Source organism: Chrysemys picta, chromosome 2 (genome assembly GCF_011386835.1).
Source record: "Chrysemys picta bellii isolate R12L10 chromosome 2, ASM1138683v2, whole genome shotgun sequence".
Classification (NCBI taxonomy): domain Eukaryota; kingdom Metazoa; phylum Chordata; order Testudines; family Emydidae; genus Chrysemys; species Chrysemys picta.
The window spans coordinates 184854226-184871931 of NC_088792.1; the positions used below are offsets into that span (position 1 = coordinate 184854226).

Genomic DNA, 17706 nt, shown 5'->3' on the forward strand with positions numbered 1-17706 from the left:
GCCACTGGCAGGAGGTTGACTACTATAACGAAATATATGGCAGACTGTGGGTAAAACAGAGCAGGGGACATACACTTCTCCCCCAAGGAGTTCAGTCACAAATTTAATTAGCACATTTTTTTAACAAACATCGTCAGCATGGAAGCATGTCCTCTGGAATGGTGGCTGAAGCATGAAGGGGCATACGAATGTTTAACATAGCTGGGCCATAAATACTGTGTAATGCCAACTACAAAAGTGCCATGCAAATGCCTATTCTGCACTTTTTGAGTGCAGTTATATAACAAAAAAATCTACATTTGTAAGTTTCACTTTGACGACAAAGAGATTGTACTACAATACTTGTATGAGGTGAATTTAAAAAATACTATTTCTTTTGTTTATCATTTTTAGCCCTGGTCTACACTACGTTGCCTCCTCACCTGCTTTTGCAGGTTCTGGTTCTGCACGTACTGCAGGATAATGCACAAGGTGCTTACAATACTCACAACAGCAGCGGTGAGCTGAGTGGGCTCCATGCTTGCCGTGGTATGGCGTCTGCAGGAGAGCAGAGTTGCAGCAGAAGCAGTGGATGATGACGGATGCCACGAGAATAGATATTTATACCGAACAACGAGAGGACCTGCGAGGTGGATTCATGGCAGCAGGAGAGTAGAGTTACAGCGGAAGTGGTGGAGGACGACGGTTAGCACTGTGCACATTTCCCGAGGAAGAAAACACGTTCCAGGGAGCCCATAACAGACAACATGGAGAAATTCACTATTGAGACACAAGCAAGAGAGCAGAGTTGCAGCAGAAGCGGTGGATGATGACAGGATGCCACGAGAATAGATATTTATAAAGAACTACGACAGAACCGGCGAGGTGGATTCATGGCAGCAGGAGAGCAGAGTTGCAGCGGAAGCGGTGGTTGGATGATGATGGTTAGCAGTCCTACTGCACTGTCTGCTGAAAGCAGTATGGCGTCTGCACAGAAAAAAGACGCAAAACGATTGTCTGCTGTTGCTTTCACGGAGGGAGGGGTGACTGACAACATGTACCCAAAACCACCCGCGACAATGTTTTTGCACCATCAGGCATTGGGAGCTCAATCCAGAATTTCAATGGGCAGTGGGGACTATGGGAACTGTGGGATAGCTACTCACAGTGCAACGCTCCGAAAGTCGACACTAGCCACGGTACTATGGACACACTCTGCCGACTTAATGCGCTTAGTGGGGACACACACAATTGATTGTATACAATCTCTTCCTAAAAATCGACATCTATAAATTGGACCTAATTTCGTAGCGTAGACATACCCTTACAGTGCAAATATTTGTAATCAAAAATAATATACACTTTGATTTCAATTACAACACAGATCACAATGTATGTGAAAATGTAGAAAAACATCCAAAATATTTAATACATTTCAATTGGTATTCTATTGTATAACAGTGCGATTAAAACTGTGATTAATCGTGATTAATTTTTTGAGTTAATCGCATGAGTTAACTGCGATTCATTGACAAACCTACTTTTCCCAAACAAAAAGGAGCCTCAACTGTGTCTGTTTTTAGATGACTGTGGTAGCTTTGCGCTCTCTATTTCAAACTCTTTTCAGTGAGAAATCTATCATGCGACAAAAACTTGAATGGCAAGGGCATGTTAAATCTGCTCTAAACACCAACCTGATAGTTTTTTTTCCTGCTGTTTGAGCAGCATTGACATTTAATCCTTTCATTAAACAGCATTCTTTTACTGATGACATCCTCATTTAGCAATGCGCATAAACACAGATTGACTTTTTGCATAAGCCTTATTTTTTAAGAGAGAAAGAGAAAAGGTACATTTTGAGGAGAGTTCATACACCTCTGTCACATCGCTGCCTGCATATTTCTGAACATCTGACAGCTTCTGTTAATTTAGTTTCACTCCCTAGTTCAACTTCCCATATGGAAAGCTGGAATGATTTTTGAATAACAGCCAATAATATCTGAAGTGGCAGCAACTGGCAACTCTGACACTGATCTTGGCTATGGCCATTACCCAGAATCCCTCTGTTCTTCTTGAGAAGCAATTACAATTTCACAGGTTGGAATTAAAATTCCCTGTGGTATGCAATAGAGTAACTGAAACTGTCAAACTGATTTCAAGCTGCTAATCTTTCACTGTGGTATGAGTGAAAATAGAGTCTCTCTTACCCATACACAGGTCTGACAACTTAAAAGCTCCAATCTTCCAATTCATTGGAATACATGCGGAGGGTGCCTTGCTCTGCCCACACACAGGATGTCTAAAAATATGTCTGTGAAAATGTGTGTTAATATTAAGCTTATATTTTAAAATAGCTTGTCATGATAAGTGTTATTTCAGGGACTGACTAAGACAAAGATAAAGAAGTAACATGGAAGAGTTCTGGGGATGTGAAAGGATGGGTATTGTTTTGCTACATAGCTACATATATATGAAAACAATTATTTCTGTTTTTTTCTGAATATGTGATATATTTCAGGGGACAAGGAGATAGTTTGCAAGTGTTCTAAATAGTTTTATTTTAATTGCATTTGTTATTTATAAACACTTCACTTTAATTTAAAAATTAAAATTATACTTAGTGCTAAAGTATAGGAAAAAATGAGGAAACTTTTGTAAAGCTGTGGCATTGATGTGAGCAGGACAGAAGAGGGCTATGGGAAGCTAGGGAATACCTATAAAACTGAAGGGCAGATCTGGGCTGAGGAGTAGACTTACAGGAGTTAGTGCCCACTTGCAAAGCCTCCATTGTCTTCAATAGTGGCAGGAAAAGCCCTTGGGTTGGATAGTTAAAACAACAGTGATCACTGCAAAACTGGTATAGTTAAACACCAGCTAACTGTTGTTTTTCTTTAGCTTTGTATTCCATTCTTTCTGATTTAGGGCAGGTTGAAATGCTGCACTGGTGTAGCTGCGCCACTGTAGCGCTTAAGTGAAGATGGTCCCACGCTGATTTGAGAGCTGCTCCCATCGGCGTAGTTAATTCACCTCCCTGAGTGTCTACATGGGGGGCATTAGGTCGGTATAACTACATTGCTCAAGAGAGTGGATCTTTCACACATCTTTGGCATAGTTATACCGATATAGGTCTGTAGTATAGACCAGGCCTTAGTGTTGTCTTATCATTCAAGTGAAACAACCTTTTTTCTTAGGGTAAGTGGAGCAGCCTCTCTCTGGTTGGTGAGTGGGGAAATTGTAAACGATTGCATTTTAATTTTAAAGGTATCCATACAATATTGAAGAACACAAAAGCAAAGAAAGTGCTGTGTCCCTGCCTCCTGCCTGTAATGTATTGCTCCTCCAGGCAAAGCTGTGCAGTGTCTGTGGATCTTTTGTTCTGGACATGTTGCAGCATACTACTGTTGTGACAAATGTACCATTTGAAAAATCATGAAAATGCGTGAGCTCCAGCTAAAAACCTACTCAAACTTGTGCCAAAAACAACTCTCTCACACCCTTCTTTTCCTATCCCACACCCATTTCCGTGCCTTTTTCCACCTACATGTGGAATCCCCTCCCAATACCCATTCACTAAGCTACAACCCCACTCCTCATTCAAATCCTCCTAAAATCTCATTCCTTCTGTGTCTCTTACAAGGAATTAGCCACCATAAAAAATTTCCTTTAACTGAGCCATTAGGATATATACCTACCATAACTGAGTACCCACATGATTTTATTTTGAGAGTAAGGATGGTTCCGGTGGAAAATCTGGGTTGAATTTCCTCCACTGGCACAGACTTCCTATATGACCTTTGGTAAGTCTCTTAGGCCTGAATATACAAAGGGACTTAGGCGTTCTGATGCAATCTCTCCCTTTCTCTCAACCAATGACTTTGTGGATCAGAGTCTGAGCTTCTCTGTGCCTCAGTTCCCTATCTGAAAAATCAGAATAATAGGTACTTCCCTACTTCACAACCGTATTTGTGACATCAAAGAGTATAAAGTGTCCAGGTAGTATCATGATGAGTCATACAAGTATCTAAAAATGATAGATTGTTACTGTCAGTCTTGAGCTTTCTCATCCCTTCCCCTCCCCCACGTAGGGTGACCAGATGTCCCGGTTTTATAGGGACAGTCCCGGTTTTTGGGTCTTTTTCTTATATAGGCTCCTATTGCCCCCCCACCCCGTCCCGATTTTTCACACTTGCTGTCTGGTCACCCTACCCCCGCAGTTGTTGGTTACTCTCACATGAAACTCTAAGCGCCTAAGGAACTTCTTTTTATTTGTCCTCTGGAGCATCTTGTGCACGTTGGGGGCAGTATAAATAAAAAATACATCTCTCCATTCCTGATAGCAGCAGGATGTCTGCACATCTTGAATAGCTTTTCACTTCAACATGCATCTTGAAAGGAGGCACTCCATATGCACATCTCAAACCCCCCAAAAGTCCAGAGCAGCTAAGTTGCATATAAAAGGGCAGATTGGGGATAAGGGTAAATTTGCATAGTGCCATGTTGTGGTGCAGACGGGGATGAAGACGCAGATGCTTTCCCCTCCCCAAAACCAAAAAACCCAGCAGCATATGCAGCATCAGACACACTTTTTTTTTTTATTTTTTTTTTTTTGTCATATGGACTGATCTCATGTTAACAGCTGGAATTTTGCACAGAGCTGTAGTTTCATTAACATACTAGTTTCAGGTGTTAGAATTCCCCCCATGTAGAGTGCTAATATAAAAAAATCTAGCACACTCATATTCCGGTACAAGAGGCTATTATTTAGCAGCTGCATCACATAAATACATTGGCAGCACAGAAGGAAACTAATACCTCACACAGTGACATACTGTACTGTCATTTGCATCTATGCTTTTTTCTCAGTATTTAATCTTCAGTCCTGGGGTTTCTTTTTCTCCTGACATTTTAAATGGATTAAAAAGAAAAAAACACAAAAAAAAATCTCTTCTATGAAGACAAAAATCATGCAACATGAATAGAAAAGTGTAAAAAAACATTCTGTTCCGAAATCTTTGTTTCCTTGGAACCAAGTTATCAATGATAACCATTCTCCTGTGGGTATAGTATGAACATGGTACTGTATAGAGAATAATCTGCCTTTAGTATTTACTGGATTTAGGTAGTGGAATAAAGTTCCATGCTAATGGCCAAAGGGTGGTTTAGAGGTGTGCTTGCAATGTGCATGCTTTAAACGTTCAGTCTCTGTGAGTATGAGAAAAGCCTAGTTTTGCTCAACTCAGCATGAAACATAATGGCTACTCCCTCCCTCGGTGGTGGTTGTGGGTATTGGTGTATGGGTGGGTGGTTGGCCGGGGTTAACCATTTACACCTATGGAGTAAAAGGCATTTCTGATTAAAAAGGGGCGGGGCAGGTTATTTGTCTGTGCATATAATCTGGAGAGGGAAGCCTGTGTTAGGGGAGTGAAGGAAAACTCATTGGTTGAGATCCTGGCCCCACTGAAGTCTATCAGAGTTTTCACTTCAGTGGAGCCATTGTATTCAAGACCTATTTAGAGGGTAAGACTATTTTGTAATACTCGAACCTGGCCTTCTGAGCTGTAGAGGCTCCCTCTGAAATATTTGATATCTTAATTGGGTCACTCTAAGGTTAGAGCTGAGATGTAGTGTATTATTTTGTGACACTGGTGTGCTTACACCACCAGACCAAAAGCCCTGTAGTGTGGACTCTGGGTGGTGGAAATATAGAGATATGCGCTGTGATTCAGTGAGGACACTTCAGATGATCACAGTTTACCCCCAGGTTCAGTGTGCTTCAGCACAGCAGCAGCCATGGGAACTACAAGTTGTGGACTACAAACTGCAGCATGTTGGGAGAACTTCCTGGTTCCTGCCAGGAGTCCCCTCTGCCCCGCCCCCTCCCCCGCAGAAGGAAGTTCCATTCAGCAGTGGCTGAAGCTGGGAGCATGAAGCAAACAAGCAGGGAGGAGGTTGCTGGACTGTTCCATGTTCCTTTACAGGTAGGACCAAAAAGGGCTTAAAGAGCACCCCAAGAGGAGTCTAAATGGTGCAAAAGGAGAACACAGGCTTCTTTGGTTGGGGGTTTAGTTATTGTAGGAGTTAGGACGTGTTGGTAGGGGGCTGTGTTACACAAAGAACCCTCCGCCCCTTCCCAGCAGGAAGTTACAGCACTGATGGAAGCTGGGAGCAGGAGGCAGCAAGCAGAGGGGAAGCTGCTGGATTGTAATCCTGTTCTGGGTTTATTTACAGACTAAAACCTTGTTCCTGGTGGATTGTCTGAGTGGGTCTGGTCTGAGGTGAACACACACTGACACAACACTGAGCACATAGAGGAGCCTCAAGCCCAGTTTCCCAAAGTTGTGTAAAAAGGCCCAAGGCAGACTTACCCTATCTTGAACAACCTCATACTGGGGGCTCCAATAGGCTTTCATACTGTTTGTCAAAGCACTTACACTTCTTACTCCAAGGCTGGTAAAATTAATGAACAAAGAAATCTGTTCAGTCTCTAGGACATTTCAGCAAATAACGTTATTTTTTAATCACTGCAAACCTGTTGGTTCTCCTTTTCCCAGCAGTCTCTTCTAGGTAGCATAGTGCCATTCCTTCCCTGTAGAGCTACATTCCTTCCCACCGCGCTCCCCATTAGAGACTACTTTCCACATTGCTACGTACCATCAGTACATCCCACAGTGTGATGGAACATGAGGTGTCTTCTAAGACAGTCATTAAGGGAAATTTGTGAGTCTGATCATAGTGTCTGCTTCCAAGAAAGCAAAAATGTTACCTCTCCAAAGGACCTGATTTACTCTAGGAAACAGTGCCTTGTGGACATTCCAAAAACCATAAAGTCTGTGTAACAATGTAGTGCCTAGTCACCATAATCCTTGGGGCACTTCAAAACCTCTAGTTTGCTAATAAACATTATAGTCCTTTTCTACTTTGATATTTTTAATGCTGCAAACTCCACTGCATGGTGACACAAAGCAAGAGAGAAAACTACAGTAAATCATTAGTGTCAGTAGACTGTATTAAATTGGATATTTGCTAGTGGCTTTATGAGCCATAAAAGTCAACATCTAACTTCCATTAACTATAAACTCCTCTGTGTAAGTGATAAGGAAAAGACAAGATGGTCTGCAGAGGATTAGCATGAGACAGCAGGAGGAACAGTGATCAAGTCACTGAATCAACCAGCCAGCAGCCAGCAAGAATGAGAAGGGCATTCTTATTCAAAGCACAGCTTGATCACCTATCATTTATAGTAATATTAAGGAATTGAAGAAGAGTCACAACAACCAGAAAATACTGCAGCAGTCTTACTTTGATTCTGGCCTGGCTGGGATCATCTAGTGGATTAGAGGGGTCAAACCCAATTATAGTCTCAGCTTTTTGCATTGACTGTAGAAATATTTTATTGTGTAATTAGATCCCAGTGCACATTACTTACCCCGTCACACAGCTGGCCCACCAGGCTTTTCTTTCTGCATCTCTTCAAACACATGTTCCTGTTCCTGAAGACTTTCCCTTGCCATTTTCTGTCTTTTTTTTTTTTAATTTCTAAACTTCTTACATTGTAGAGTATGCACAGTGAATCTGATTGTGATTTTACACTGTTTTTTTACAGCGGCATAAGTCTAAATCCACTGACATCAATTGGGTTACTCCTGATTTATTTGAAGTACCTTAGATCAGAATCAGATGCATAGATTATTTCATAGCCCTTACCCCATCATGAAATCTGGGGAGAAATCCTTAACCCGTTGTAGAAGTAGCCCTGCAAGAGCTAACTTAACTACTTTAGCATATGCTTTACTCATCTTAGAATACATTCGACACAGAGAGGAATATGGGTTTTGCAACATAAGGCACCAAATAGAGGGAAGTCCTTTAACGTATGGGACAATGGCTACCTTAGTACCATTACGTAGGTATTTAGCAAACACTGCAACCATTTGCATTTTTTCTGGTCAATAAAATCTGTTCTTAAAGGGATATCAGCTGAACTAGAATACAAGAATGCATCTGTGAGGTGTGGGATGAGGATTTAAATCAAGAAGTGAAGTCATAGCCAGACTAACCACTGAGTTCTTGCTCCACTAGAGAAGAAAACTTGAAAGATATTGTAGCCTGTCTCCTTTCTCACATTCACTTGTAACAGTGGTAGTCTAGACGTGTCTGAGACTTCTATGTGAGGAGTGGTGAGGACTTTTGGGGCCAGACTTTTAGCAGTTCCAATTCTGCTCAGGTACTGTGGAAAAGCATTTGCTATTGTATGACAGGGTCATCTTAAGGAGGTTTGGAAGCTATTGTGGAGTATGTGCAGCATCCCAGGAGGACTGCAATTATAACCTTATGAATCGTGGTGGTGAGAATGAACTTTGCTTATTCCAGCTCTATTCACTTTGAAATCTTGGTCATAAGAAAGGATAGATGTGCCATTTCCCGTTTTTGTTACACTGTCGCGAGAGTTGAGTCATCAGCATCCGAATGCCCCTTTTGATTCAGAATTCTTATTTTTTTGTGTTGACCAGCTGCCCAGTTTACCTCTTCCTCCACAAGTTATTAATTCATCTAAGAGTAATAAATTGGAGTGACCAGCTATGAGTCTTATTACAAATCAGTGCAAAAACCAGAAAAACACATGTTACTCAAAAATACTACTTTTCAGGGAATCCAGGAGGCTTTGAAATTCTGATTCCTCACATTCACAGTAGCAACTGGATCAAAGGGCATGGAATGGTTTGAATGTTAAAGTTCAATTATCTAGACATTCTGTGTTTCAGTCAAAGAAAGCAAGCTCCTCTAATGGCACAGACAAGCAGCAGACTTTGCTTCCCTTTCCCTACCCCTGGAGTTCCTCAGGCATTTAGAATTAGGTGGTAAGTGAATGCTTAGTCCTTAGAGAGGAAGTGTATTGTATGGTTGGCTCTTTTCCTAGCATGCACTTTATTTATCAGCATGGGGCAGTATTAAATGACAAAAGGACCTGTTCAAAAGACATGTTTAAAAAAAAAAGTCCCCTAAACATCTGTAGCAAAATGTGCTTGAAGTGGACTACAGTTCAGGAATTATTTCACTGGAAATGACATCTATATTATCTTTTGTTCACTCTTCTGACAATTTTTGGCAGATTTTAAAATTTTCAAGAGGGCGGGGAGGTGAGATGTAGAGATTAAAAATTGCAGTTGTGATTCTTCAATACTTTACATGATGTGAACTTGGTGGTCTTCAATTGTTTCTATTGGACAGGCTCCATGCCACAAAAACTACTATCAGACCTTGTTAGCACTGTTGGCAGTCACAGAAGAAAGGACAATGGTTACATGGACCTGCAAACAGAACTACTTTTCACCTCTAGAACTGAAGCTAGGACCTCAGTGTGTTCCAACCGCTTTACTCTGCATACAAGGCTGCAGTGGCCATAAGATTCCTGTATCTGGCTGGGGAAGGATTCCTGTAGTATAGGAACTGCAGAAAGAGAGCCATACAGCTGCCTTTTGAAGACCCTCTGGGGTAGGGGGTATGCTGAAGCTGGAGTGGCATGTCAGGGGCAGGGCATGCTGTGCAGATTATGGGCAGTCCTAAAGCCCATAGGGCAGGCCAAAGGAGGATTCTACGTGTCCCTAAGGCTGTCTAAGTTATTTCAGTGGCCTTTTCAGGATCGGGAGAATGCAAAGGTGGCTTAAAGTCACTGTAGCCTTCTCCCCAGCGCCCATGGATTGGACTGTGAGTTCTCAGCTGCCTCTCTTTTTTGCTTTTCTTCTGCACATGCTGCTTTATTTCTATTTGGTAAGGAAATAAAAAGGAAAAAAAGTATATTCTGCTTCATTTCAGTTTGTTTTTGTTTAAATTTGGTCAGTCAGCCAAACTCTGGATAGCTGGCAATGTCAGCAAATATAAAGATCAAGCAGACATCTAGAAAGGGGCCAAAGCTTTACAAGGCCTCAAAGACAGAGCTACAATTTAAAAGTCCTGCCTACTCAGCTATTTTTGACACTGTAGCACAAGCCTAGGGCTCTGAGGCTGTATTGCAGGCTACCATTGGCTGTGTAGACATACCCTTAAGAGCTTGCATATTGTGTTCAAGTGAAAAATCACACTGAAATATATTTTATTGTCATTTCTATTGTTTAGTGCCTACAAAATCATTGGGACCTAAAACTGGAACCATAACGCGACTCCCTAGCTTCTGTGTTAGGGTTGATTTAGGTACATTATTGATAGAATAGGCATGCTTAATTCCAATGTAGTAAATGGATCTCTGTCACCTCTTGGGAGGAGGCACAGGTGCCTACGTTCTTTTTATTCTGAAACTGTATTGCTGAATCACTCTCTTAGGAACACACAAATTTAAATATTCCTGTTGTGAAGTTGAGGCACCTGTGCTACGTGGTATGTTAGTTTGTTTGTAAATATTTGGGAGCATCATAAGCACCGAGAGTTTTTTTTTTTTTTTTTAAATGTGAAATTCACTCTGTCCCATTGATTCCAATGAGGTTGTCTTTTTAAATGTGGTTTTGTGTGAGCGTAGAGGGGCAGCCGTGATGCAAGAAAATAACTTTCCTTCCATTATTGTTGATTCACTTGGCCCCTAAGAGCATCTTATTGCTTTGTTTACTTGGAAAGAATACATGTTAGCACATAAATAATCAACTGAGAATTAGATTTCTGAAAGGAAACATTTTTCTACTCAATTCTCTGGTAATTCAGAGCAATTTCTTTTCAACTGATGTAGTTTAGAGCTTTGTGATGGTAGTGTTACTTTCCCCCATGACTAACAGACAAAAGTTTCTGACCAGTTTTCAAACTAGAGAGTAGTGGTTGCGGCAGATGCTTTGCTTTTCTGTAGGAAAAAGCAGCCCGTAGCTCTGAGAGCCATCCTCAATGCCTTGTAACTGCAGTTTCTAAAAGTATCGGTACACCTGGGGATTTCCATGCTAACTTATAAGCAATACCAGTGGCTCTGCTCTGGAAAAACACAGAAAAACATGTCTCAGAAAAGTGCTTTTTCAGGTAGTCTTTCACCTAGCCAAAGTTCGTAACCCTAAAATGCCAGAGTGGGAAGAAGCAGTAGCGTAGCTAGCAGGGTGCAGGGGAAGCAGCCGCTTCCCCTCAGCAAATTTGCCAAAAGCAGCCATGTGGGGGCGGCAGGCCAGGTGCGCGGCTGGAGAAGCGGGGGGAGCGGCCTGTGACCCGAAGCTGCGGCCGGAGTGGGGGGGCGCAGGCTGGCCGCCCGCAGGCCACATCGCAGCTGGCAGCCATGGGGAGGGGGCCGCGGGTGCGGCCGGAGGAGCAGGGGGACGGGACGGCGCAGCATGCTGGCTACCGCGACTGGAGGAGGGGAGACGGTGAGCCGGCAGCCACAGGGGGACGGCGGGCGCGGATGGCGGGGGTGAGGGGAGCGCATGCAACATGGCGGCTAGTAGCTGCCTCCGGAGGAGCGGGGGGTGGGCCGCGGGAGTGGCACAGCAGGGCCAGAGGAGACATGGGGGTGGAGGGGCGGTGCGGCTGGAGGTGCCAGCCAAGGGGGGGGCGCGGAGCAGCCAGAGGAGGATCCAAGGGGGGGGCGTGGCCAGAGGAGGAGCCAAGGAGGGGGGCGCCTTTTTTATGTTTGCTCCCCTCCTCTTAGAAGCTGGCTACGCCATTGGGAAGGAGGTAACCATATCATGTAGTCTTTCTGATCATATTTTTCCCCTTTCATTCTTACAAAGACACAGAAGCTTACAATACACCAGTGTCACGCCCTTTCCTCTGATTGCATTGCACTGCCACAATTCAGACCTCCTTTTGGAAAACCCTAAAATATTGAAATGCCACTTTTCAAGGTTTGTCAACCTTACTGTTGCCCACAGAATCGGAGCGTTCCCTAGTACAAGTGATGTGCTTTACAACTCTTAGAGATTGCATAATACACAACAGAGATAAGAGATTTTTTTGAGATGAAGGCCTCCAGTCTGACCCAGTTCTATAATTTCTTCACCTACCTCATTATCCGTTTCAGCAGCATGGCTTGATTTGAAAGCTTAAACAGAAAATAAGATGTGGGCAAATTGTGCCGTTGTTCACACCATTATAAAATGGTCTCATGGACTGGAGAGATAACGCTGAGCTTATTCCCTTCCTTTCAATGATGGTAGAAATAAGCTTCCTGGGGCAGGAACTCTCACTTTTTCTGTCTGTACAATGTCTAGCATGATGCCGTCCTGATCCCTGATGGGAGCCACTGGGCAATACCCAATGATTGCGCATCAATTAATGCAAATTATTAATTGTAATAATAATGAACTCCCTAGTAATTACAGTCATACAGTGAGACATGTCCGGGCCTACTCACTGTTCTCCAGACACTACAACTTAACTGGAGCAAGAGGTAGGAGAAAGAAGCCAAGTGCCCCAAAGAAACATCACAAAACTTAGAGAGATTGAGATAGAAACTAGGTTTAAAAACATCACATCTATGTATTTTTTTTATGTTTGGGGAGAGGCTTTTCCCCCCTCGTTGTTAGTAATAACTAGATTACATTCCTGTAATTTGTGGCTAGTCCTGGATCATTAGACCTCAGTAACTTTACCAGTATGTAAGACTGTCATCTCTAAATAGTTTCCTTTGTAGCCAGACTCAGTCAAATGCAGAAACACCTAAGGATTTGTAATAAAATTGCTAAGGTCATTGGCAAATTAAGTTATTGGTTATATTCCTCTAAATTAATAGCGTCAGCCCCATCTGAGTCCGCTGATAGTGCTGTTCGGTGCCCTGCTGGAGACCCTTCTTCAACCAGGTTTTGGAGAAGGCTCAGGATATGCTTCCTAGAAAATGAAAGGAGAGGAAGGAGACTTCGTAGGTGGCTGGCTGGCTGAGTTCCTCTTGAATTGATTATTTAATTCTACTGAATTTTAATTATATTTTAATGCTGTGTTAGGGCACCTAGAGCTTTGAATAGATGTCTTTTAAATTATTACTTAAATCAAAATTTAAAAAACATCTGGTCTTGGCCTTTAGAGTGCTGAATGAGACAACAGAGGGCTAGGGAGTACTGCAGAGACAATGGGCCTGATTTTTCACTGTCTTGTACTTTCTGTGGTCATTTACACCTGCACAAAGTGAATGTAAAACACTACCAAAAGATGAGTAGCAATTTACACCCACTTTGCCCAGCTGTCAATGACAACACGAGGTACAAGGAGATAAACATGGTGATGGATCCTTCCCAGGCAGTAGGATTTTGGCAGCAAAGTCAGAGAATTTGGTGGTATGAAGTAGACAGAAATTGGAGTATTTTCAGGGCCCCATAAGAGATGAGGAAGACTTCACTTTCACCCACCCAAGGTCCTGAGAAGGTGAGAAAAAGAAACTCTATACATATATGCTAACTAGCACGTACAACATCAGAAGACAAGAGTGAGTGGGGATTTGATAGCAGCCTTCAACTACCTGAAGGGGGGTTCCAAAGAGAATGGAGCTTGGCTGTTCTCAGTGGTGGCAGATGACAGAACAGGATGCAATGGTCTCAAATTGCAGTGGGGGAGGTCTATGTTGGATATTAGGAAACACTATTTCACTAGGAGGGTGGTGAAGCACTGGAATGGGTTACCTAGGGAGGTGGTGGCATCTCCATCCTTAGAGGTTTTTAAGGCCCAGCTTGACAAAGCCCTGGCTGGGATGATTTAGTTGGGGTTGGTCCTGCTTTGAGCAGTGGGTTGGACTAGATGATCTCCTGAGGTCTCTTCCAGTCCTAATCTTCTATGGTTCTATGATCTGTTTTTGTTCTTTTTTTTTTTGCAAAGCATTTTGATGATTCTGCATTTGCACTATAATACGTGCTTTATACAGGCTGCCACATTTTAATGCATAGATTTTAATTGGACATTAGGGCATAATAGCTCTTAATATGTCAGTGGTTCATGGATTGTGGCAAACTCACACATTTCTTATTGTCTTAGTGGGCTGAGGAGGCAACAGGGTGCACACTGCTAATAATCTACTTGTTAAGGGTTCCAAATACACCTCTACCCCGATATAACGCGACCCGATATAACACGAATTTGGATATAACTCGGTAAAGCAGTGCTCTGGGGGGGGGGGCTGCGCACTCTGGTGGATCAAAGCAAGTCCAATATAACGTGGTTTCACGTATAACGTGGTAAGATTTTTTTGGCTCCCGAGGACAGTGTTATATCGAGGTAGAGGTATAGTAATAAGCACTGATGCTATACAACACAGTGGGTCTCTGAGAGATACACTGTCAATTACGTGTGGATTAAAGACCAATATGATTTTGAGAGATCCCTTGTGACCTTTGTCATACAAAAGCTCCATGACACATTTGTTTTTGATTGTTGGGTTTTTTTTTTAAAAAGGAAATCGAACTTCAATAACAGCCTGACTTCCAACGAAATTACCTTACAATCAGTAGTGTAGGCTTTTCGTTTGTCCATCCTGCAGATCTCAGGTTGTGTGCCTAGATACTGCAGGGAGCAATGTGTGCCAGAAGTGATCAGTTACAAAGAGTCTTAAGAATGGAGAGAGAATCCTTTCTCTCTAAATGTCCTGGTTACTTGTGGGTTTAAGACAGCTTCCCATTGTTACTTGTACATATATGTATGTGTTTAATGCAGTGTATATGTAAAGAGGATGATTCTTCATGTCAACACAGCAAGGATTACTTAGAAACACTCTGTCAACATATGTAACCATTAGACTATCGGCAACTGACATCTTGGGGTCATCTTGTTCTGAACCAATATAGCCAGAATAAATTTCTCTTTAGCAGTACAGATGGAGACTAGGAAACCAAACAGATGCATTGTAGCTAATCAGACAGAGGCTCAGCGGGGTAACTAAAATCTCTACTAGCTTTCATATCCCTTCATGGAGTTTAATTAAAGAGCTTTGTGTGCATCCTTTTGTTTTATCTGTTGCCAGTGATTTGTCTCCTATTGTGGCTGTTCTTTCAAATAACCATCAATTTGCTGTGATAATCTAATGAGGAGAATGAACAGTGCTGTTTAATTATATAAAAATGATAATGAGCTTTGGCTGCCGGAGAGTTAAGGAGCTCTGCTGGCCATTGGAATACAAAAGAGTCAGCACCAAAGAGGCCCCTGGAATTCTGGGACACTTAAGCTACATTGCTGCACACCATTAAATGGCTTGTGCAAGTAGCAGTCCAGCTGAATTTCCTTTAGGGAGAGAGAACTGAATTTTTGAGCAGCCTGTTAACAGCAGGAAAACAGAACAGGCATAGGCAGATTTCTGTTCCCTGAAATAAATACAAAGCAGCAAGAAGAAAATCTCTTCTCCTAGCAAAGGCGCATGTTGAATAAACACGATGTGTCCAGCAAATTATTCAACTGCTGAACGTCATGGCAGAAAAAGGCACTTTGGGTGTAGCCAGATGTCATCTGATGCCATTTTTATGGAGGAAGCAGCAGGAGCAGAACTCTGTGGGGATATGGTTCTGGCACCAGAACCTGCTGTGGAAATACAAACCAAACTATGCTAAAGCTCAGAAGCCAGGTAATGTTGTGCTGAGTCCAAATACAGTGGGTGATTGCACTAAGTTAATCAACTGAAAAGGGTAAAAACTTTCACTTTTCCAACTTCTACTCCTTTATTGAAGAGAAATGTCTCAAGGCATTCTTTATATTCTTCATATTTCACACTCAAACTGTTTGGTCATTTGATTTTTTTTTCTTTGCTATTTCTATAGCAAGGATCATATTGAAGTAAAGCTTGAAAACAAAAGCAGTACTAGAGAGAAGGAGGAGAAATTGCAATCTGGACTGTTCCTTTAAGCAGCGAAGTAGAGGGGAATGCATATCCCTGAATTCAGTGTAATGGTGACATTATTGTGTTGCTTGGCAATGATATGTTCAAATCCCTAGGATATCTGTTAATGCAGCAAGACATGGCAGGGCCTGTATCTCTATTCCCCATGCATATCACAACCACACTTTGGCTGAAGCAAGAGGCCTGGGAAGAAACCAAGTATCTCAGAGTAAGAAAACCTAAAGAGAGAGATTCTGAGAAGCGAGGTTTAAAAACATAACACTTTGCGCACATTTGGAGAGAGATTCTTTTCACTCACTGTAATGACTAGCATTGTGGAAAATGTAAAGGCTTCATTTTGCAAAGGTTCAGGAAAATATTGCCTTCTCTTCTGATCAATATTGGTTCATCATTCCTATGTCCCTTGAGTTTTGAGTGTCACGTTCAGCTGAATCTCAAAGCAAATTCTGGTTTCACACTGAAACTGCTTGAAATTTAATTCTGCTTCGTTTTGACACAAAACACAAAAATTAATCCAGATTTGCTGGTAGAGCTTGTGATAATGAGGAGATTTTTTTGTTAGCCTAGTTAGTCTGTGTTTCAAGTTTGTAATGAAACCCTAAATCAGCTGAGTTTTATATGGTTTTCTTATGTATATTTTACATAGCTTTAATATAACCCTTTGAAACTGAAATGTTTCCTTATGGAAATGTATTTCTCTCCATTGTGTGTGCGTTTACATTCCCTAAAGGAGTCTTAAGTGCCTCAGAGGTTTCTAGGACTCTGCACTCCTGCACCAGAAAGAAACCATTTTAGGCCTCCACTACATCAGAGGCAGCCATATTCCACACAGGATAGACAGCCTGAACTACCCAGAAAACACCCAACATTTCAAACCATCTGCCTCTACTACCATATCCTCTAACCAGCCCTTATCATGTGCAAGGCACCAACGTTGACTCCTGAGTTTGAAATGGGATTCAGTCTCTGTTGGCCCTCCCACTTATAGCCCCTCCAGTTGCGAACCAGTTGTATTTTTGTAGGGTCTGGTACACCACAACTTGCTCCTTCCATGCTACTACAGAGCTCTGTATCACCTGGATTCTGTGTTGACACAGGTGTGGCCCCAATGGACACTGCTGGTCAAAAATCTCCAACAAGTGCATAGGGCGCATGTGCACCAAGAGTGGAACCTGTGGACAACACATCTTGAAGAACTACTGCTACTGTTAGGTAAGTAACTGGGTTTTCCATTTTGTTTGGTTCCAGCCTCACTCTCGTAACAATTGGGCCACGTTGCCTTTGCATTTATAGTATTTTTATATTGTGATAAAAGCCCAGAGTCTTTAATTTATATGATGGTAGGTGAAAATGAAGCCCCGATCCTGCAATGAAAACCATGCGAGCAGATCCCCATTGATTTCATTGTGGTTCCAAATGATTGCTGGGTGACACTTTTGCAGTTCTCAGTACAGAATTGGAGCCTTAGTGTGGGGTTGGGGTTGGTTTGGGGTTGGTTGGTTGGTTGAGTTTGATTTTTTGTCATTCTCTATATCTTACCTGCTTGGTGGGCTTCAACTGGAAGGAATCCTGACCTAGAAAAGTAGGGGAGGGAGGTGGGCAGTTGAGAGGCACTGTAGCTTAGCCTTGAGATGCATTGGCAGGGCTGTGTGTTGGAAGTTTGCACAGCGCCGGTTTGCACTATGTCTGGCTCTAGCTAGTGTTTATTATCTTATTAATATGTATACTAAATTCACCCAATATTTTCAAAAACATACAGTATGTGCAAGATACATACCAGCAGAAGGACTGAATGCAGTCGCACCTCACTGACTTTAGATGGTTCCTGCCTTCTATGTGCACTTATAGCATTTCAGGAAATAAATGCAAGAAGATGTATGAAGATGAACAAAAAAATAAATCCACGTTTGTATTTTTCACAGTTTAAAATCATTCTTGCAACATGGTTAGAAAAGCTA

The 17706-nt window shown here is 42.2% G+C and overlaps 1 protein-coding gene across 9 annotated transcripts in view; it reads left to right on the forward strand.

Annotated features, from left to right (window-relative positions):
• CDKAL1 (CDK5 regulatory subunit associated protein 1 like 1) overlaps positions 1-17706 on the forward strand; it is a 790609-nt gene that overhangs the window by 646102 nt on the left and 126801 nt on the right. For all 9 annotated transcript variants that reach the window (XR_010597970.1, XR_010597971.1, XR_010597972.1 and 6 more), the window contains one exon: positions 16846-16960. Coding sequence is in view for 6 of the 9 variants with exons in the window: in XM_042860488.2 (XP_042716422.1) it covers positions 16846-16960 (115 nt within the window). In the remaining 3 variants the exon portion in view is untranslated. The remainder of the gene's footprint in view (positions 1-16845; positions 16961-17706) is intronic.